The sequence below is a fragment of the Dermacentor albipictus genome, chromosome 7 (genome assembly GCF_038994185.2).
Source record: "Dermacentor albipictus isolate Rhodes 1998 colony chromosome 7, USDA_Dalb.pri_finalv2, whole genome shotgun sequence".
Classification (NCBI taxonomy): domain Eukaryota; kingdom Metazoa; phylum Arthropoda; class Arachnida; order Ixodida; family Ixodidae; genus Dermacentor; species Dermacentor albipictus.
The window spans coordinates 81,538,216-81,561,601 of NC_091827.1; the positions used below are offsets into that span (position 1 = coordinate 81,538,216).

At 45.9% G+C, this 23,386-nt stretch overlaps 1 protein-coding gene across 1 annotated transcript in view; it reads right to left on the bottom strand.

Annotated features, from left to right (window-relative positions):
* Positions 1–20,919, bottom strand: part of LOC135896910 (papilin-like) — a 62,917-nt gene extending 41,998 nt beyond the window's left edge. The window contains exons 1-7 of the mRNA XM_065425412.1: positions 20,840–20,919; positions 17,830–18,018; positions 10,670–10,774; positions 9,861–10,049; positions 7,534–7,563; positions 4,927–5,097; positions 1,106–1,297 (exon numbers count right to left, since the gene is read on the bottom strand). Coding sequence (XP_065281484.1) covers positions 1,106–1,297; positions 4,927–5,097; positions 7,534–7,563; positions 9,861–10,049; positions 10,670–10,774; positions 17,830–18,018; positions 20,840–20,882 — 919 coding nt within the window. The 5' untranslated portion in view covers positions 20,883–20,919. The remainder of the gene's footprint in view (positions 1–1,105; positions 1,298–4,926; positions 5,098–7,533; positions 7,564–9,860; positions 10,050–10,669; positions 10,775–17,829; positions 18,019–20,839) is intronic.
* Positions 20,920–23,386: the final 2,467 nt, after the last annotated feature.

Here is a 23,386-nt window from a genome sequence, read left to right on the forward strand (position 1 = left end):
ATCCACTACCCTCGACACCGAACTAACATATCATCCGGGTGCCTCTGAATTCACTCCTCTTTCCGAAGTTGCTCGCCATGATGAAGAATGCCGCCAACTCGCTCGCTCATTCATGTCGGATACCCAAGGAATCCACAAAGATCGCCACGACAACGATCAGCCCACACAGTCCCTCACCGTGGGCTCTGACGTCTGCCTCCGGCTATCCTTCCAAGCTCCAGGCCTTAGCCCGAAGCTTGCACCGAAATATCAGGGTCCGTACCGGATCGTCCCCTGTATATCGCCTGCGAATTATATGGTCGAACCGTTGACGCCATTTTCGGACAAATGCCACCGTGGCCGCGAGACGGTTCACATGAGCCGCCTGAAGGCGTACCACGATCCCCTTATCGTGTCATCACCTTAGGTCGCCAGGATGGCTCCTCTTCGCCGCGGGGACAATTGTAGTGGGTAATATACACGTGGTGCTGTGCGGACTCCTACCGCCGCAGCGCGAGACCCGAGCTCGGGCTGCAATAAACCCCATTTCAATGTATTTATTTATTTACTTATGTACTTATTTATTTATTTATTTATTTATCATTGCTGTTTATTGTCTATATATTTGTTTGCTAATTTATTGTTACCTGCTGGTTGATTACAGGACATCGAGTAGGCTGGGTAATATAGAGAAAGAAAAACAATGAGGAAAAAATAAACATGTGAGGTAGGTCGACAAATAAGATCTGCATGACTGAAAAAAAAAAAGCAACAGTGATGTCCTGGTAGAAATCTGCACATAGTTGAAGTTACGAGAAATGGCTAAAGAAAGGTGAGAGCGTTGGCACAGTACCACATGCGAAAAAGGCAGCAGTGACGTGTTTAATACAAAATGGTTAGTATTAGATCTAGCTTTCACATCGTATCAAACATTCGTGCAACTTACGTTGTCACGAAATGTTCACCAACCTACTTATATGATTTTTTTTCTTTTTGCGAGGATCTTACATGACGTTTGTAGCTTGACACCGAATATTGTAATATGCTTCCTGAACTAATGTGTTCGTGGCGCTGTAGGACTTTCAAATAAATAAAATATCACGCAAATATCGCGTGGGCACATCACCTTTCGGTGGGTGCTGGCACTGCGCTACGCACGCTTGCTCAGTGGGGTACTTGTTGTCGGTGCCGTCGCAGCCACCATAAACGAACGTCTTACACCGCCCCAGGTTGGCGTCGTAGGCCCACAGGACCATGTGAGCCCTACACGGCCCGGTCTCGGGCCTGGAGAGACACTTGGCCTCGTACTCGGTCTCAGCTGGAAAGAGAAAATGCATTCAAGCTCAAGGCACTCCGCGAGAAGGCGAATTACCCGCGCTCTGTATTCAGCAAAGCACTCGCCCGAATCAGTACACATCTAGCACCGTTGAAGGCCATCATCAAGCCTACTGAACTTCGATCCAGCTCAACACTCCTAACAATCATCAATTGTAACACCAGACAGTACAAAATACGAGCGCTGCAACTGCCCATGTTTTTGGTTCATGTGCTCGGAGCAAGCATAGAAGCTCGTCATTCCCGTCGAATAACTTGCTTGTACTTTTTTTCTAATACAGTCGGTAATACGCTTACCAACGTTTTCCTACTTCCGACCTTTGAAGCGATGTAAAGAGCGCAGGTGGTCATTAATACAGCCGACCACACGCACTCGCGAGCATCGCCATTACACTCGACACCGGCCGGGAAGTTCCAACGCTGGTCAACATAAAGAAGGATCTGCAATAACCGTGCCGTAGGAGTGCAAGATAACTAAGGATGGCGACTTTGGAGAGCTCGTCAAAATAGCGTTCTTGTTCCTGAGGACGCGATTCGAACTCGAATGAACTAGCACTCTGCGCTTCAGGTTTCGTTAGTATTGTAGAAAAAGGTCCTATTTTTGTTTAGTCATCTTTAGGATGGAGACATACAGAGACTGCTACTTTATTAGGAGCAACCATGTATCATACGTCCAACAAGCCGAAAAAAAAAACATTTCTGCATTAATTTGATGTTGCAGAAAGAAACTATGAACCATTTCGTAGCCAAGCACATAATCGTTTTCAAACAATGACATGCATGCAGCGGTTCCGACACTGAATAGCGCGATTAGGAGACCGCCTCCCACCGGACTAACCTTTCTAATCATGCACAATTCATAGATTGTTGTATGTTTTGAGAAGGTTTCCTGTCTTGCGCATGTTTCGCATCGAGGGTAGGAAAAGAAGCTGACAGGCGACTAGCCTGCCTTTTTTCTTTTGCCTGACCCTTTCTTACCAGGATACTTTCCTGCGTCCTTAGTACCAGCCCAAGAGTCTACAATCTCGTCTACCCCTTGCCAAACACTTTTCCGCATTCAGCGTGGCAAGCACACGCTGTTTTGCACAGCCTAGGAACATTGTGACTCAACCGTTTCGCCTAATCAGAGAGCGAGAGAGAGAGAAACAACTTTGTTGAGCCGAGCTCGACATCTACTTAGACGCCGTCGATGGAAGTGGTTCCCTCTTCATGGGACCCATATGCTTCCCTAGCCGCCTGATCCCTGGAGATCAGGACGAGCTGGTCTTCCAGTTGCGGGGCTGGTTAGCAAGGTCTCCCATCGCTCGGTAAGGGTGGATGAGGGATGGGGTAGGGTAGTGGGGCAGGTAAGAGGTGGGGGATTGCCTTGACGAAATCGCATACTCCAATGACGTGTCGGAGCATGCCTAACTGAGTCTTGCAGAAATTAGATTCCTTCTCGTACCTTTCTGGGTACATCTAGTTTTGAAGGTAAGGGTGCGGGAAGAATCCCGCCTGTATTTGCCTATAGATCGCTTGCTGTTCTCTGCTAAGCGATTTGTGAGGATCGGCGTAATGGCGCCTCTCCGTCTTGTAATGGTTCGCAATATTCCTATAACTAATTATGAACCAATTATGGCCTAATCAGAAAATAACCTCTGATGTATTGCACAATGGCGGCAAGTGCTAAAGGAATGAGAAAAGCTTTTACAGTATTATCTTGAAACAACTACGTCCGAGAAACAGTCACAGCTGTGAATGTGCGAGCCAACGCTCAGAAGGGAATAGTAAGTTTCATGCTTGAATGAGTAAAGGCAAGGCCCAAAAGACCAGGACTGAAGAAGGACACAAGCGACAGTCCTGGTCTTCTGCGCCTTGCCTTTACTCATTGAAACATGAACCAACTAGCCCAAGCAAGAGATTTACTTAAGTAAGTTCCAGTATGGCAAGCTAATGGATAACGAAACATTGTAAAGAAAATAAGAAATGGGGTCCACCCACAAACCCGCGGCCTCCAAGTACCGGCATTAAATGTGGTATTACTTACGCGGCTACTAACCCTGATATTGCGTGGTTTTTACAGCAAATTACAAATCTGCCTCGCATTTCAATGAAAAAGGCTTAAATTAATCAGGGGCCATGTTGTCTTAGAATTCGTTTCTAATATTCTGTTCATTCCTTGTTACACATCTTTCCAAGCACGTGACAGAAGTGACAATGAGGGCGAGCTTTGGTTCGCGTCACTAAGACCAACAAAAAAGAAAATCCAGAGGCAGCATTGAAAGCTCCTCAATCCCTTATGCGAAAATTTTCTGCTGACTGCCCGCGATCATTCACGAAACTAACATGTTATTCACATAAATATCGGTCGCATAGGTACCTCTTCAACATTGCTAAGCATGCCAAGGAACACGTCCCAATGGATTCCCGTGTGCTTGAGATGCAATCGCTTAGCAACGCCGCTTACAAGCGCCTTAACACTGGCACCAGATGGTCTATAGACAAGCGAAAATGCGTGTGGAAAACTACTTGCTGCATTTCGATACTTTCGTCTTCGCCGAAGACGAAAAAGGCGGCGCTATAACCTTCTTCGCTAGAATTGCCACGTATGCAGAGTAGATGTCGCATTCTAAACGCTATTGGATTGATGACAGTTTTGAATGATTTAAAGGAGCTATGTGGCGGTTTAAATCAATCGACGATGCTAAAGAGTGGAAACAAAAACAGTTAGGATCTGATAATGATTATTGGAAGAGATTCGTGATGTACAATCAATCCGTGCAAAAACGATGCACGGGCAGGAATGCATGTATATGTAATAGAATAACGGTAAAAGAGGGACTTGCTCCAACATTCCGCTATCGTCTCTGAGATTCCTTGAATATCTGGAAGAAGCCGCACGCCGTTACGTAACCCACTTCCTGAAATAAGCCTCCTGCTTTTCTTTGAATATGTGTTTCGCTTTCTTTGAGGCCCTCGCTTGTAGCAAAGAACCACTAAAAAACGAACGGGGTAATGTCGAGCTTCCCCGTCTTTGTTGCCACGCATGGCCTCACAAGATTGCGTCAATTCCTGGGAGTGTCGAGATGCCCGGACTTCGTTGCCATGACCGTCCTACTTAGTCACTTTACCGCTCTTGTCCGTGACATGTCTTGCCTGTCAGACAAGCGCACGCTGTAGCCACCAGCACAACAGCTGTGTCTGGCGTGTTGCGTCACACCCGTTGCTCCCATTTCTTTGGAAACCCTCGCGCACTCGAATCTATGTAATTATAGGTGAAATGGAATTGGGCAGACCTCGTAGTGCGTAGGGCAGGTAAACCACGGACAAAATGGGTACCGAGGGAAGAGAACAGCAGTCGAGGACGGCAGAGAACTAGGTGGTGTTGTGACAGTGGCAAATTTACGGGCATTGTGTCAACTGGAGCAAGACAAATGTGTTGGGGATCGAATATTTTCGTCCCGCAGTGGACATAAATAGGTCGATGATGATGACGTAATTCTGCGCGCAACTGCACCCATGGACAGAGTCTGTGCCCATAACTTAGCGACGCGATTTTATGACATTGCTCGCGAATGGCCGTCGTAATTATGGACCACGTAGCCACGGCACTTCGGTTGTGCCAATACTCACGAGCGCAACTGGCTTTGCATATTTCGACCGTCTCGAAGTTGTTGAGGTTGCCCTCGCAGCCTCCGTAGGTGAACTCCTCGCATGTCTTTGTCGTCGTGTTGAAGTAGTAGCGAGTGATGAATGCACGGCACGGTCCTGCGTCGCTTTCCTTGAGACAGGCGAAGTTGTGAACTGCATGGAAAGACAAGCACGTGGCCACGTGAGCACTGACCTTGCGTTCGTGAGCAAGCTGCTGCGTTGTTCATCTCTGTTCTAGAAGGCTGAACAGTAACGTGCGTGTCCATTGCGTGTAAAACCGCTGACCTAGTGAAGCGGCTCACATTTCCGATGCTAGGGTTTGACCGAATGGCCAAGTGCTAGCGTAACTGGCAACTTACTCGTCGCTGAATTTCAGCCGTCCATTGACTGGAGTTTGACCCGTCGAAAGCTCATCAGCTACTTACGATATAGGGTTTGACAAGGTGATAGTAAATTCTCTGCAGAGAACAGGGGTTATTGTGTCATTTTTTTGTGCATAATACACTAGCAGCAAAATTACAGAATGCCTCATAGAGGTACTTTTCCAGCTATGCGTTAGGTACGCCTAGGCATAACACACGTTTGGGGCGGGGGGGGAGCAGGGTTGGTAGCGAGGGCAGGAGTAACAGGTATCTGTGAGTTCTGGCAACGTTGCAAAATTTTATCGGAGACTGCCGGCATAATGATGTCGGGCAATGTTAGTAGCTGTGCTTTATTTGTTTTAGTCAGTTATATTTTTATCAGTGAATTAACCTAAATTTGTCATGCAACGTTTATTACTCTTCCGAGTGTTTATTTTTAATACAGTTGTTTGCATGACTGATCGCTTGCTACCATTTAGTGCTAATGCTTAGCTACAATTAACAATTAGCTTAACGCTTACTATTAGCGCACAATGCATCGAGATATCTTTATTATAACTGATCTCGCCATCTTGTGTTTGTTCACAAGTTTGCACATTTAATAGTATCTGCTGTCATTGTCTTTTCGCAATTGGCCAACTTATGAAATTATAGAAGATCGCCTGTCAGATTTCTCTAAACTCTTGGATCTTCTGCAGTACTAAATATTTCTACCACCCACAGGTACCTCCAATATGTCATTTGAAGTAAACTAAGCTAGGACTGCAATTGATTGCATCTACTGGTATAAAACAGGCTACTATGAACCGCACATTTCAATAGTCGTATTCCGTTTACACATGAATGTCAACTAGGCGCGCGCGTGTCACTTTCAGTGAAAATAAGCTTACTAGAAACACATGTGTCCCATTATTAATCTGTCAATAGATTATTCCTGCCTGAAATCTCTAACCATATGCTTTTGTTTTTTTTTTTCGAAGGCGACGTACAGCGTCGCCTGGAATTAGTACATCGCACATCGTCTCGTAAAGTACACTTACGCTGCGATTTGGCTCGACGAAACGCATTATATGCTGCAGTAAACGGAATTGTTGTTACTGGGTACTTTACAACTACGGTAGGGAAGCGTCACTCCTTCTAGTCCCGCACTCGCTCCATCAATCTGTTGCTGCAATTCTCGTTCGCTCATTACTGCCCCTCGCTGAAGCACTCATATGTGTCGTACGAACCGGTGCAGGCGATTGCGATGGTTAGAAAGAAAGAAAGCTGAGCTAGTTGGTAAGTATTCATTGCAATAAAGGGTGAGGCGTGCAGACAGGACACAAGAGAAGAAAAGTTGACAACACAAACACCGCCGTTCGTGTTGTCCACGTGAAGACTGCACGCCTCACCCTTTTTTTTCATAATGATTGCGACGGACTGCATAGCCGGAACGCGTACGAGACGAAGGCGTTCCGCACGCCCTTGTGTTATGCCAAGCACACGGCACCATCCGCCACGTTTGCGCAAGGGCGACGGGGTTACACTCCAGAGTATGAGGCTGCTGGTTAGCCTACCAGTCTCGAACCGCACATCGATGCGGGCGATACAGAAAAAAAAAACCGCATTTACGCGTGCTTTTGGTGCAGGTGAAGAATCGTAGTTTCGGAAGCCTATTGGAGAGCACTGCGCTGCGCTGTCTCTCACATCCTGTACGTCGAATCGAGAAGGTAAACACCACCTATGACTCTTCCGATCGACAATCAGTCGATCTGTCGATCAAAAATTTGTCGTTATTACTGCATACTGTGACCGGTAATAACGTATCAGTTATACAGCAACAGGACGTACGTTTGGGATCGAATTATTGCTAAAAAAATACTCGCGAAACCGAATTTTATGGGCAATATAAAAGATTATGAGCCACCTTGGCAGGTAGAGTGTTGGCAGATTTATGGCATTAGAGCAGTTCTTACGACACGCATTTGCGCTACTTAACCGCCTGATTCTTTGTAGCCATTCACACTCCCCATACGAGAATACGATCGCGGGATGGAGCCTTACATGGCGCAAACATAATGGATGTAAAATGTCTCGTGTAGCCAATTCGCCGAACGTAGTGCACAGTGCGAAGGTCTTTTATGTCCACTGTGGGGCCAATCTAATCTCAAGAGTAAATTATAATCTGGACACCTGAGATACGCGAAATGTTTGTAAGACGGCAAAGAAAACAGTATTCGTCTCGTACCTGGAATCGTTGCGTTGAGGTTCAAGGACACTGAAAAAAAAACCTACATTAGAGGGCAGGAATTGGCTGGAATCAACATTTACACATACATTACGACTCGAACATTACGAATCAACACTACGAATCAAGCATTACGACATGAATCAAGTGTCTGCCTATTTTATTACAATGTGGAGAAACACTCTAGATACAATAAGTGAAGTAAGTTCAGTTCAAGCCAGTTTAATATACTAAAGAACCCTCCTGAGTGTACATGATAATCGGGGGCACTCAATTCTGACTCACTGCTGGCTTTGTTATCTAGTAATTTCGCGGAGTCTCGCACGTGAATTTACGTGAAAACGTTCCCAACACATATCAAATAATGAACGACACAGAAAAGAACAGGACGTGCGAGCTCGAATTTGCCAGGACGAAAGCTGTTGTTTAGGAATGTTGAAAATGTTGCGTATGACCAGTAATAGGCGTTTTCGCTAGGAGAAATAGTGCAGAATGTGCCAGTAGAAGCGCACGTCATACTGACCGCTGCTTGGTTTATTGGGGAAGGAATAAATAGCGTGAACTGGGGAAAACAGGAACACGGCGAAACGATCAAAGCGGTTGCTTTTTAACATGCAGAAATGACGTTATTTGTCATTTTACTCTAGTGCGCTCAAGTGCATCACAGAATGTTTGAAGGGGCATTGAACAACCCCTCGGGCTTGGTGAGAAAACACAGTCCGCGGAGGGCATGCGCTGCTGTGAACAGCTCAGGAAAATTTCGCAGTTGTGCGCGACGCATGGATCTAGCTAGAGGAGCGCGAATTACCTTTCCCTCAAACGCTCTATTTTGAACTGAAATCTGCTTCTCGCTCTTTTCAGGACGCTTTATTTCATAATATAGCAGTTTCGCATAGGCGACTGCTATTGGCCAATGACTGTCATTAGTCAAGAGGGGCGTTTGGATCAGTGCGCTTCTTCCTACAGTTACTGCGTATGTTTATTCACGCGGGTAAATAAGCAGGCTGAAGTAAACGAATATATGCTTTCGAATTTCAATAATTATTACGCACTTCTGGAAGACACCGACTATCGTCTGCTCACGCTCGGCCGCGGCCACCTGCGTAGAAATGAAACTTTGGCCACCCTGCTTGTCACTTTCGTAGCCTTCGGGTCTCGCCCATTTCGACTATTTTTGAACACTCAGCTGGCCTCGAACCAGGCGACACTTAAGGTCATACCACACGGACGCTTGCCACCGCGCACTCACTCCTGGCCGCTCCTGGTCAGACGCCTTGGACGATTTTGCTTCGTCACGAGCTGTTGATAGCGCTACAGAATGAGCAAGTTCGATGCGCCTATACTATCCGTCGGCCGAGCTGGTGCAGGACAAAGTCAGTCCGCACCCACGTAGCACAGCCACACGGGAACATATGAGCGTGAGCGCGCTCTCGAGCCCTGTCGCGCACAAAAGCAAACGATGCAGTTGCATGTAGCCGCGAGATGCCACGTAGCGTAGGTACCGCGGCCACCACGCGGTGCCGCTACCAGTCTACTGGCTGAGCGCACTGCGGCTCGCTGAGGACAACCGCGTTTGGCCCATTGTAGGGGGCCAGAATCGGAAATAACGGTGCCAATGAGAACGTCCAAAATCAAGTTTGAACTCAGCGCCACGGTGAGGTTCAGTAGACGTAGTGTTGTGGGCGCGTCCCGCTCTGCCGTATCCTTAGCAGAGCAAATCACTAAAGACGGGGTGGAAGCACCGGGAACAGTATCTTCGAAAAATATGTGCGCTTCTCCTGAGCGCATTGAAGAACTTTTTGCGACAAAGTATGTCTGAAATAGCCCATCTGAATTTCAAGTGCATTTCTAGATTTCGATAAATATGGTTCAGGGCCCTCTTATATTTTGAAGAGCTCGAACCCACTTAGTTTTCTTAAGCGCATTGGGCCATTTCACTTTGCTAGTTATGACGTGGTGTTTTCTTATTCTCAATATCTTTTGGTGTTTTAGTAGATCTTCGCTGCTGTACCCGCTACCACGCTTCTCACGTTATGTTTCCGGTCAACACAACTCTACTGTCGCAATGCACGTCTGCGACTAATATTTCTGAGGGTCGTCACCATTTCCGCTTTCCACGCAGTTGGGACAGTGTCACAAGTATTTTTCGTAGGCAGATTCTTCCTTTGCGAATGCGTATGAGCACCAGACGCACCCCTGCGGTGCCAAAAAGGGGCTGTGGGCGCAAGATTTCAGAGGTAACGAGCCAATGCTGCACTCAGAAAAATCCTCAAGGGTTTTTCGTGTCAGTACAGCACAAGAGGGCGCGTAATGCCGACGTTACTTACTCAGTCGCCTGAGGCAGCTCGTTTCGCAGGCCATCCTGGTTGGGTAATTATTCTTGTTTCCCTGGCAACCGCCGTAGATGAACTGTTCGCACTGGCCAGTGTTCACATTGAACCACCACCTGGGGAAGTAACCCTTGCAAGGGCCACGGTCAGCCGTGGGCTTGCAGGAGGTCTCGAAGTCTACCCCGGCTGCGGAACAGTTCATTCCGCATCGCAAAACATTAGATGATAGAAAGCCTTACCAAAAAGTAGGGAAATGTCCTGTCACCGCGACACACGTCAGCGACCTTTAGCTTTTGGTCGCGCTTTGTTCTTGTGGTAGCAGGTCGAGTTCATTTACAAGCTTTCTAATAAAAAAGAAAACCTTTTCATTACATCACAACAGAAATATTTGCAAAATTTTCACTCGGTACCAAGCAGTCTTGCGCATTAATCGGACCCGTCTAAAGATGTCGCCGTAATCAAGGCCCGTTAAACTAGGATTTTGCTAACATAAAACCACTTGCACAAATGGCAAACAGTGTTTCTCGCAATTATACGACTACTACAATAGAAAGGCAATATATACGTGTACTGGGCGTCCTTTTCTAGCCTCTAGCCCACCTAAATAATTAAGTATGAAAAAGATTCCGATGCTAGTTTTGCTGACAAATTAGTATGTGCCGATTAGGTTTCAAAATTACTTACATTACGTACATGTAAAATGCTCATGCGTGCAAATACACGGGCAAAATGAACGTCTTCGTAATAAAAAGCGTTTTATGCATCAGGTGTACAAACTAACATAAAACAGCGATGACATCACTTACCATTCAAGTTGAAAGCGGCGTATTCCGAGGACTCATTGTGAGGCGTGTGCTTAGTCTTGTTCCAGAGCACAGTGACGGACGGCCTAGCGTTAAGGTCAAGCACACCTGCAAGGGCAGAGAGTCATCAGCACGATGGATCTTCGGGCGAGTTAGGAATGTACTTTTGAGTGGCTGTTAAACATGTCCCACCGAGTTCCATGTCATCACGTAATGTCACGTGCCCTTTTACCGGGCGGACAAAAAAAAAAAAAACACTGCGGAAAGATAGTGCACATTTTTTTTTTTGCGTGTGAGTTGACATGATCATATAGAGGATCATATATATATAGAAGCCATGGAGTTCCATGCGTCCAGATTTACTTCACTTTTCAGCAATTCAGCTGCGCTTACTTGGACGATACGGAAGGAAGGCGACACATTGATGTTTAGCGACTTTCATAGACCATACACGAGGAATAGTGACAAAGAAACAAACAAAACAGGTGTTGGTGTAGAGGTATCTATCACTTTAGGTCACGAATTGAATGTATTTAAGGCCTTCAGCAAAATCTTAACGTACAGCGTAAACTTAAATTGAAAATTTGATAGTTGTAGTACCAATACCTTGGTGACTTCGCGCCTATCGTTATATTACTAAAAAAAAACACACAATTATTGCTTAGTAATATTGTCGTGTCACTGGTGGCGTGTTATGCCACGAAAAGAACTCAGATATTTCTTACGATCAGATGCTCTTTTGTTATTAATTTAACGGCCTTGCGATGATAGAAAGATCACGAAGTAACAGAACGAGAGAAGGGCAACCGAAGGGCTTCATTTTGTTAATCATCATATAAAACCAACAGTAAATGAAGCCAAGAAAAGCATCGGGGAAATTACCTCTGATTGAAATTGAAATGTGGAAAATAATGAAGAAATCGGAAATTAAATAGCACGAAACGATAACTTGTCGCCGGTGGGCACCAAACCCACATTACGAGTGCATTGCGCTACCACTTTTAGTATGGTGACGGCAACCCGTCCGCTTACTTAGATATTTATGTTGTAGCATATTTACCCCTGGGAGTGTTAGCCCGCGCCACTCAGAGCCATAGTGGGTGGGTGTGGAACATCCTTTTTGTCCCGATAGCGTCACCTAGCACCCCCCGTGGTTGATTACTGGCTATGGTGTCGGGCTCAGTGCTAAGCACGAGGTCACAGCATCGAATCCCGTTCATGGCGGCCCCGTTTCGATGGGGGAGAAATGTGAAAACACCCGTGTTCTTAGGTTTAGGTGCACGTTAAAGAACCGAAAGTGGTCCAAATGTCTGGTGTTCCCCACTATGCCGTGCCTCATAATCAGATCGGGCTTTTGGCACGTAAAACCCCATAATTTTTTCTTTGACGTTACGTAGCGCGTGAAGTCAGTATGTGGCACGTGCCAGGTAAACTGTAGGCTTTGTGCACTCTGCTTTCAGTGTGTACGCCGCACACAGTCTTGTGGTGGTACATTTATTTGCAATTGTTCTACTTAATTTAGCTGTTCTCGCTGTGTTTCCCGTTGTTGCTGCAGTGTTCTATTAGTGAATGCACGCGGTAGGTTAATTATAAGCTTTTTAAGCTATAATAACAAATTTCTGCATAAAAATTTTGTATGCGGCATGTCCTGTGTACAAGGTAACATATTAAGTAATGAAGTTTGAGATCATGAAATCTTGAAATTTACGCGTTTCGTCTTTCTGATTATCGCTTTGTTTTCCGCTCTAATACGTTTTCTCTAATCCTTCCAGAACATTTTTTTTGCCTGCTGCACATGATTTAGTTTGCTTTGGTATGTTTGTGATCGCATAACGTGCAGCAAATTTTGCTATTCATATTTAAAACACCGCCAAAAAACACGGACAAGGGAGGACACAGGACGAGCGCTGTATTGTGTTCTCCCTTGTCCGTGTTTGTTGGCGCTGTTTTAAATATGAATGATCCGTACCAACTAGCTCGCACCCAAACCATTCTGAGACATGTTGCTAACGTTTATCAATTACAGACGGAAGGTACCGCAGACAGTATTTGTTTCTGGACTTCTTGACCCTTTCTAGGTATGTATACTCGCATTTTTTTGTACGCACAGTAACGAATCAATAAGTTTGAACATGAAGAAATACGATAGATTTCACGCTTGCGTGTGTGCTTGCATCCACAATGTCTATACAGCTTATAGTTTGACAACATACGTCCTATTTGTAGAATAACCGCGATAAAGCACTAGGAGAGATATCAGAAGCATTCGCGATTGAATAAAAAAATGAAAAAGACGAACTTGAACTCGTTTTTAGAATTTGTCACATATGTATGAGACGTCAGCTGCGATGACAGAGCGTAGGTAAAATTGCGCCTCTGCACCGTATTTGTTCGTGATTCCTCCTAAAACTGTTAACGGCAATAAAACGTAAAATCGTGGGCCTCTCTGACTAAAAGTGCGTTTTTTTTAATCACACTAATGGTCATTAGACAATACCATGATCACTGGTTGGAGGCGATAAGTGGATCACTGGAAGAGACCTGAAAGAGTTTATTTGTGCAGCGATATTCAGAGCAACTACAGGAAGTGATATTTTGGATTTTCAGATGTCTCTAGGCGACAACCGTTGCAGAGATGTCGAATACTCTCCTGCTCTTTCTTCGCAAATCAAATAATGCTTAATAAGTGTAGAATAGGCAAGTTGTGATGATCCTGCACTTACGACTCTACAGCGTCCGGCTGTCATGTATCGAAACCTGCACCTGCTCCTGCTCCGTGATGACGCTGTCTACCGTCGCAATGCTAACTACGACGGTCCCGAAATTCTGTTTGCACGCCCTGCGATCACTCTTACCCACCAGCTTTACGATCACCCAAACGCTGGATGCGTCAGATCATCCCCCTAGTTCCGCCAAATTGTGGCACGCATGAGTTAAGCGAAAATAACGGAAGATATTTTCACAACATGGAAGGTGAATGCGAAGCCAAGACTGCGCGTCTATAGCAACTGCAACGCCTTTCCGACCATCGTCCTTGACGCCTCGCCTAGCGCCTGCTCAGATGTACGGGAATACCCTGTAACAATATTGTTGCTCGCACATTGCGGCTAATGCCAAAACGCTACGCTAATGAAATGGTCGCTTTGGCGACATCTCGCATTCGTGCGAGAAGAAAAAAGAAAGGGCGCCGACCAAAAGGGCGTTGCTATTAAGTATTACACATTTCGACTTATGTGCGGCAACCCTATGCGCTTCTTCGCGCCAGGAATTTGGCCAGTGTTTAATACGCAAGGTTTGAGAACAAAGAGGAGGCTAGCACGTCGCTAGGTTCATGATAGTTACTCTACATAGCAATTGTAAGAATGATTACACAAGTCAAATCACACTGATCACAGCAATAAGCAGCTCTGCCAGATAACGTCGGGTGTCAAATAAAATGGTTATCCTCGGCCATTTCTCACAAAATACGCGAAATTAAGACCTGTATTCGGAGAATGTTTCTCCGAAATGTTCTTTTTTTCATACCGTTAGTACTATTAAATGGCCGGTTTCATTACCGATGGGGGTGTGGTTTATGCCCGTTAGTGACGCTAAACAATCGCGATATACATTATATTTTACGAGGATTTTTAACCCCTTAAGGACGAGACAAATGAATACCCAGGAGAAAATGTTTATTTTCTATATGAATGGGCAAAACGCATCATGAATAAGCATAATTTCTGCAGAAACTTCTTCAGCAATTGGTGGGAAAGTCCAACCAGGAAACAGGAAGTGGATTTCAGTCCCAGCCCTTTAAGGCTTCGTTTTCAATTCGTAGAGATAGGACTCACCATATGTTAACCATAGGTGTACACTTCGTTTGCTTTACTGCTGTGTGACAACACTGCAGCTTGACATCTTGCAAGGGGTTGCCTCGTCTGACCTTGCTTTGAAAAGACAGTTAGTCGCGTGCCAAACTTCTTGCTACTTGAGTGTTCCTGCTCTGAACCAACAAATAATGGTTGCTGCCTGTCGTTCAGTGTCGCTCGGATACATTTAGCGAGAAACTTCGTGTCGAATACTGAATCTCGGCAAGAAAAAAAAAATCGGGTATGCTTTATTTAGGGGTCATTCATCAATAGCTACACTAGTCTTAGAGATAGGCATTATTTGCATGAGAATCCATAATAAATGTTTGATAAGTTAGCATAGAGCAGCGATTATGTAAAAGAAAATTGGTGTTAGTTTGACAATTCAGCCTGAATGTGCCTTGTGAAATCACTGGTTTCAGTTTGTGTATTGCAATACGTTCGCTAATGTAATTAATAAAAGGTTGATTAGAACAATTACGTTAGTTAGAGAATCACGCATCTTGGTTTACACTGCAATTACGAGAATTGTCTAAATGCGTAAGCATGGTTTGGCTCGGCTGTGACTTCATTTTTGCTTCGTTCTGTTTACTTGCTTTTTCTAGCTTATGCACCTCTATGTACCCGTGGCGTTTCCGGCGGCAAAAAGTGCTGAGGCTTTATTACACAATGGTCAGATTTTCTCGCTGCATCCAGCCCCTTCATCGCAATCGTCCCATTGAGCGGGAACGCCGGGCACCAGCGGTGCCCCGAAGGACCGGAGCGGTCGAAAGGGAGCAGCAAACGCCGCCGTAGCACGTTAGGCGTTACGTGGGCGGAGAGTGCATCGCCGCGATGCCATATCACCCTCGCTGTTGCTCTCGCAGGGTTATGCGCGCCTTCCTTGTCCACGCAAACTCTCGCCTGCATTCTCACTGCGCCTCGGTAAGGCCCAAAGAACGCCAACGCGTTCGCTTGCCCGCGAGGTGTTCATAACTCCAAGGACGCTCAGCAGCGTTCAGTGGGACATTGGGCTCAAATTGGCCCACACGCAAATATAAATAATTCAACCCCTTCCAATTCCAAATTTCAAGTAGGCCCGCCATTAAATTTTAGTGGGGCCACTCCGCACCTCTAAACTTGAAGTTGACCTACCCCTAAATTTAAGCTGGCGCGCCTCTAAATTTTAAGTTGGCTCACATGAAAACTGCAAATTAGCCCACCCTGAAATTTCAGTTGGCCAACCCTCAAACTTCAGCTGGCCCACCGTCAAATTTCAGCTGGCCCACCAACAAATTTAAGTTGACCCCTCCCAGATTTGAACTTGGCGCGTTCCCAAATTTATGTTGGCCCACCCCCGAATATAGGTTGGCCTGCCCCCAAATCCAAGTTGGCCCATTCACAAATTTAATTTGGCCCATTTCCTAATCTCAAGCTGGCCCACCGCAGAAATTTAAGTTGGCCCACTCCCAAATTTAACTTGGCTCTCCCCTACTACATGCTTCCCCAGGCATGTTCTAAGGAGCTCTATGTATCTCTATGAGTATTCTCTTTTTATTTTATTTTATTGTTTTAAATTGTTCCTTTAACTGCTCTGGGGAAAAAAAAAACTATTGCTTGCCACAGCATAACCGATGCATTTTTCTCGTGTGACTTGTCTTCTAGAACATCTCCGTCACCTTTCTTTTTCAATGAGCGACTTGTATTTTTAATTATTCTCGAGAAACATGCTCGATCCATTGAAAACGCTCTAGCCTAAGGCTGCAGTTGCTTGGGGCGCTTGTTGGTACGCGTCCAGAAAAATTGGACATGATAGGTGGCGAGAAATGCTCTCTCGGAAACAGGAATGCGACAGAGATGATTACTTGCCTATTTATGCAGTGGTTAAATGCTGCAAACTCTTGTGTCATGAATACAATCAGTATTTTGTTTTCAAAGTTGCAAATATGAGCTTACCAATAACCGGAATCCATCGACTGCTCAACGCATATGTCGTGAGCACTCGAAACAATGCTCGTAAACCGAACGAGTGACAAAAGGATTTTCGCTTTTATAAGCTCTACCAACGTACGCAGAGTGCGAGATCAGCCTGGCGCCGTCTTGTTCTGACAGATACAATGGACGCGCTCAGCGAATTTTCACCATCGTGGTCACCGTGCCCGTCGCGGCGCGTGTTGCTGTGAGGCTCCGCATACATTTAGGCATATATCTGCTATGCGCTATGCCATGCTATATGTCATGGGTATGCGTGCGGGTTGTATTGCTACACTATTCTATCGCTATAGTTGCCCATACCAGCTCTTACGTTCCTGACTAACTTATTCCTCTAAATTTTGAGAATGGCAAGGCAGAAGCAAATGTCGTCAATTATATACCGCACACAGCGCATGCCTTTCGTCTTAAATCTTCTCAGACTGCTAGCTACTAAAAGGGAAAAAAATATCGGCGCTCAAATCTGAAAGCAAAGTAATTTTAATGGCGCGTCTCCTAGCGGGTAGCGTAGCGGCTCCTGCGCGGTGTCATTATAGGCCGTACACGGCGTGGTAATGTTTTTACGGGTGCCAGAAATTTTAATGCACCTGCGTATGTCCTATCCGCGTTAATTGGACCTGCGTATATTAAGAACAACGTCCGAGAAGTTCATGCTCAACGCTAAACCTTGTTATTGCAGTCAGAGCTTCGAACTTCGGCCGAAACTGCCGGTATGTTATTCTTGAGACGCGTTCATGGCACAGGCTGGCCACCTTCCCGCTATGAACTCGCAGGGAATTTTTCTGCTGCTACGGAACTTTCTGTTTAAGGGTGCCACATCATGCAATGGTTGCGTAAATATAAGGTGTGCTTCGTGCATTAATGGCTAAAAAGTAAATCGGCGCCACCTGACAAAAAACCTCACTACTGCCTAATTTATTTCAGAGTCTAATTCCTGAGATCACGGCCTCCAACACTATGTACCCAGTTTGGTGCGGAATAGGCTCAGAGGTCTTTGTTATCGTGAGCTGGTTAAGTATAAAATGTGCACGGGAGCCTTTTCTGCCATTGAAGCCTATTGATGGTTACCAAGGCTTGAACAAGCTCGTAATTCATGCTCTAACTTGCTGCAGCTTTCGTAAGGCAAAAGAGCGAAATCGATGTCTACCAAGAACAGCCTCTTTTCTGTTGTACGTGTCTCGTTCGCTACTGTCCAATCAAAACACGGCTGCTGCAAGTCGATGGTCTGATCACCTTTTCGCAAGTCAGAGTTGTCGCGGAAGAGTGATAGACGAAAGTCATGAAAATGGTCGTGTAAAAAAAAAAGACGTTGCAACAAACGTTGCCTGGATGCCAACTTACTTGGTTCAGTGGCGCATGTCCTCTCGCACTCTTGTTGGGTGTCGTATCTGTTGTCGTTTCCTTGGCAACCGCCATAGATGAACTGCTCGCACTTGCCCGACAGCACGTTGTACCACCACTTGGGGAAGTAGCCCTTGCAAGGTCCGGGGTCAGCCGAAGGCGCGCACTGCCTGTCGAAATCGCTGGCGGCTGCAAGATAGCCCTTTCAAGTCACTGATCTGTTCTGAACATTGTTGATTCAAATCAAGTTATTCTTTTTTGTTTTTTCTCTTGAACCAAATGATTTGACTTCGGCTCATAAATATGTAGCCGATTCGGTACTTTCACTGACTGCTTCGAATGAACTCGCTTCGAGCATGAATGGTCTGTTTTGCGCTCACGCAGCGACATGGATTCAGCAGGAAGCAAAGTGCACATCTCAACGCTTGCACTAGCTGAAAAACGAACGAACCAGAAATCACCGCCATGCACTTCGCCGCATCGCAGTCACCATATAATCTATTGACGTGAAACCTGAATGAACTTTTGATCACTGCGCAGGATAACAACAGGAAGAGAGAGTAAGAGAGTGATGGAGTGAAAGAGGGAGATACAGAGAGAGAGAGAAAATAATGCAGAGAAAGGCAGGGAGGTTAACCAAAGGTAGTTCCGGTTGGCTACCCGGTGCAGGGGGAAAGGTTAAGAGGGATGAAAAAGAGAAACAGAGTGGAAGGGGGAGATACAAAGAAAGGGAGACAAGCACGAACAAAGCGCGTACACTACAGAGCGGTAGGGAGCGGCATTCTTGACCAGCGCGTCGCCGCGGGTGCGTCACTTCGACTGCGCTCCCCCGCGTGGGCTTCTCCCGGGCGGACCGCTCTTTCCTGCTTCGCCTGCGCGTCGGCTGCTACAGGACGGCTGCTAGAACGCACAGGCTGCAGGGAATTGGTGACCCCGCGTGCAGCAACTGCGCCGATTTGGAGACGCTCGACCACTTGCTACTTCGCTGCCCTGCCTGCGATGTGGAGCGCACGGACTTGTGTACAGTCTATCGGCGACTGGGGCTGACTTACGATAGGGCGACCGCACTGCTATTCCCTGCAGCCCACTCGTCCATCGTGAAGCACGCTCTTTCGGCACTGCTAGACTACTGCAGTGCGACGCACTTGAGAGCGCGGCTCTGAGCCCCGCACTCACATTTTTCCCCCTTGCCACGTTAGTCCTATCTTTCTCTCCTTCATCTTTTTCTTCCCATTCCCCCTTCCCCGTGCAGTGCTGTTGAGGTGTCCTCCTGTGAGAGACAGTTACGGCGCTGCACTCACCTCTTCCGTTTCCTTTCCAAAAATCACTTCACACACACGCGGCATTAGAGTCTGTCGTGAAGCCCAGTAGACCGCAAGAACCTTAATAGCGCGAGTAAGGCATTCAACGCGAATGTTCTTTCGGAGCATTGGCCAAACTATAATGAGAGCAGTAGGGGGATTACAAGTAGCTAGCAGCCTAAGTAAAATAGATATTGACCAGAAGTTAAATTATGCCTGCGTAAGGGGCCATACACTGCAGCATTGAAGAATGTGGGATGCGAAGCACTTGAATTAGTAAAATACCAGCGCTAGTTTGAGGATTCCAGTGAGCACGTCAGTCGAAGTACTGCTATTTACTGTTTTTCTCTGCCCATAACTTGAGAGAATCGTGTCGAAGTTGAGGGAAGCGTGTGTCCGTAGTTACAACATGATGCGACTGGTAAGCTTCGGAATATGTACATTCGGAATGCGGCCGTACCTCTAGAGAAGTTTGCACAAATCAGTGGAATTTATTTTTACTATAACGCACACGATGGGGCTCAACATTTGCCTCGTGTTCTAAACAGACGCATCGGCGACAACTGGCCCTCACTTGCACTTGAACGTGGCTGTGATGCTAATAGGTAAGTACCCTCACTATAACGAAAATATTGACAGCTAGGTGAGTTGGTGTGAATTCGTTCCGGCGAACTGCGCGAGATTGGGAGTTATAATTTAGACAACAACGTAAGACGTGGTACGAGCCACTTTAGTGGTTGAACAGTGTAGCAGTATAACCGACGGCATAGATAGACATATATGATAGATATACCAAAATATATGCGCAGCCCCACAACGAAGCTCACGGTGAAAATTAGCTTGGCGTGCCCCTAACATTATTATCGCAATACATGCCCAAGAAAATTTATAAATATGGCAAACAACAAGCCAAGGGAGATATCTTGTACGACAAAACAAAAGGCAGTGCCTGGCTGTTTAAGGACCGAGATCGCTCCTTGACGACAAAAACTTATCCGATAAAATATTTCTAACGTAGTCAGCAATCTGTCTGCTGCAGCACCAGTCCTGGGAGGACTCAGTACATTGTAATGTAAGGCTAATATATTCACCCAATAAAAACCGTCCAGAACATCGCCTTGCAGAAGCGCTGAGATTCAAAGCGGATTGAAGGATTAACGGTCAGAGGTCGAGATAAGCAGGAAACTATTAGAGTATTAGTGAAAGAAAAGAAGAGATTAGAGCCGTGGTTGTTACAGGCATATATATGTAACAGTAAAATATAGACATAGGAATTTTGAGGAGAGATAACCAAAACGCACAACTTCAGTAGATGTGGTAAAACCTGATAAGGTTAGTTTAGTATTTATCGACGTCCCGTTTCAAAGAAAATGGCAATAGAACTCATCATCATCAACAAGCAGAGACACGATTCTGGCCTGTCGTTCGCTTCTTGCCCCTTGCTTCATCAGTAATATTTCGTTGTGGCGCTGGTTCATGGATGGCCTACAAAGTGCGACCTCAGCCAATCATTTTATCGAGCAAACAACACACGGAAGTGGCCACGCGCGGGATTCCTTGATAGGTGTCCTTTCCAGCAGCAGTTCAATGGCTCGAAGTTCCCTAAGAATTTCGCGATGTTCTTGACGAACAGTTATAGTTCCGCGTTGAAGCCGTTTCTAGAGCTTATGGTAGTTCTGAGACCATGCTTCGACGGTCATAGCACTCACCCACAGCAGCGCCGAGGAGCGCCAACAGCACGAATGTCTTCATGCTACCTTCACGGATGTCCAGAGCGACATGGCTGAGAGCCGGCCGTCTCGGACCTTATACCATCTGGGAACCCGCTGGCGTGATCGAGATGTACTGATAAAAATCTCCTCATTTGCGCACGACCGAAGGAAAAGTGCACGTCTTGGCAGAGGTGGTCGCTATCAGCTGGCGCGGCCACACGCTTACCCAGCAAAGGGGAGTAGCTGCCTCTAGTAACTTTCGAGGAGGGACAACTTTGGCTACCTGCACTATTCCTACGTTGCTTAGCAGTCTCTCGTCACCACCCTCTGCCTTTTGAACTCTGCTGTGATTGAAAAACTCCTCCCATAAATATAGAAATGCTAACACCCCGCGTCATGATGAAAACGACGCCCAAGTTTGTTTTAACATTGTGGATCCGCATGAATCTAAGCGTTTTATCTTAAGATGTCGTTGGGTAAGCTTAATGTTCTGGCAGTCAAATGCTATTAGCATTGGTGTGAAGCAATAATGAACCGCTTCATTGTAGTGCTTGTGAATGATTGGCAGAGACAAGCTTTGGATCTGAGTGTGCCTAAGTTAGTGAAGTAATCATCGCGCACTACCAAGTGAGTTATGATGTCAGATCTCGTATTTCATATTGAAAATGCGTATCGTCATAGCTGTGCTAGGACCTTCCCTGGCTCCAAATATTTTACGGTGTCAGAACTTACTGGTGTGAAACACGTAAAATGGAGGCAAGTTGTATTCGATGTTCAGATTCAGTGTGTTTCAACACCAGAGAAAGCAATGCAAGTTACAACAGTGATGCAGTTGTGCCATTTCTTTGGCGCGCAACTAAATATGAGACGCAAAAGGTGCATTTCACTGTTGTTTGTTGATATCAATGAGTCACGCATTGTAAAGAATAAAAAAGCTGCTGCCATTAGTATTTCATGTTGAGTGTAATGGACGCATGTAGCAAGCGGTAGCACTTGTCAGGTTGCGACTTTCTTTTACTGCATGGAAGTGCTGTTGTTTGGAATCCATACTCACATGGTGCATCAAAGAAGACGACGGGAAAATTGAATTGAATTGTGGGGCGTTACGTGCCAAAACCACGGTTTGTTTATGATGCACGTCATAGTGGGGGACTCCACATTAGTTTTGATCACCAAAGAATCTTTAACGTGCTCCCAACGCATGGAACACGGCCGTTTTTACCCTTCGCCCTCCCATTAAAATGCGGTCGCCGCGGCCGGGATTTGATCCTGCAACCCATTGCTTAGCAGCGCAACACCATAGCCGCTAAGCCACCGCGGTGGGGGAATGGAAAATGGCGTCTCGGTCAGCGAGCTGCGCTTATCTCATTTCGAACCTTGCTTTCACCGCGTTCGGACCACATAGTTCACCACGCCAATGAATCATTCAGAAGTGCTTTTTCACACGTTGTATTTTGGCAAGGAAACCCGACAAGCAAGTATTCATCAATACAAAATGGTGCTTCTGTTTTGGATCGTTACGCGCTTACAGCCAGTAAAGCCTGCTGAAAGACGTTTCCCGCATCCTATTATGGTGCCGAAACCCGGGGCACATAGATTAGCATTTAAGATACTATGTTTAAAGCTTACCGCATCCAGTGGCCAAATTAAGCTTACATGTGGACTTCTACAGGTAGAGAGCATTGGCGCCTCTAGTGACATTAAATTTATATTATGTATACTGTGAACGAGTACATCTGAGAAACGCAAAGAGGAATTTCATTGTTGAGCGCGCGTCATGCTTCGCCATCTAGTGGTGGTGCCGAGAATTCCGTGCGTGGCCTCCGAGACGACAAGTCTAACGCCCCGGTGCGTGCGAACACCGAGCATTGTTCTCTCGCTTACCCAGCACCCAGTGGCACATATTGAGTGACAAAAGTTGGCGTTGTTATTCATTAAACAGGTATACTTACTCACTCCCGGTCTACGGTGACCCATATCTGGGTGAAACCGGTTCGTTGAAGAGTGACACATAGGTACACATTGCCACATACTCAGTCACCCGAGTGGGTCGAACGGTTGGTTTTGAATGTAGTTCCTTAGGCAGATGCGCTACCCATTTGACCAGAGACTACTGAGTGGCTCAGGTTTTATTATTATTATTATTATTATTATTATTATTATTATTATTATTATTATTATTATTATTAGATATGGAAACATGCAAGCACACTAAGGAAACGGGGAGAGCGAGCTGATAACTGCCACCGAAACGTGCACAACGCCTGCCTACTCTTTCGGGAGGGAATGAAACGAGGAGAAGATTGAAAACAAAGAAATAGGAAATAAAATAGGAAATAAACAAATAAGAGAGACGCGCACAAAAGAAAGTAGGAACACGAGAAAAATGTCTATAAACGGGAGGCCAAATCAGTTTTAAGCATGAAGGAATGAATGAAAAAGTGGAGAAGGAAAGGTAGGGGGTTTAACAAGTTTAGCTCAACCGGTTTGCTACCCAACATATGGAAGCGGGATGGGGGTGATGAAAGATGGGGAGGAGAGATT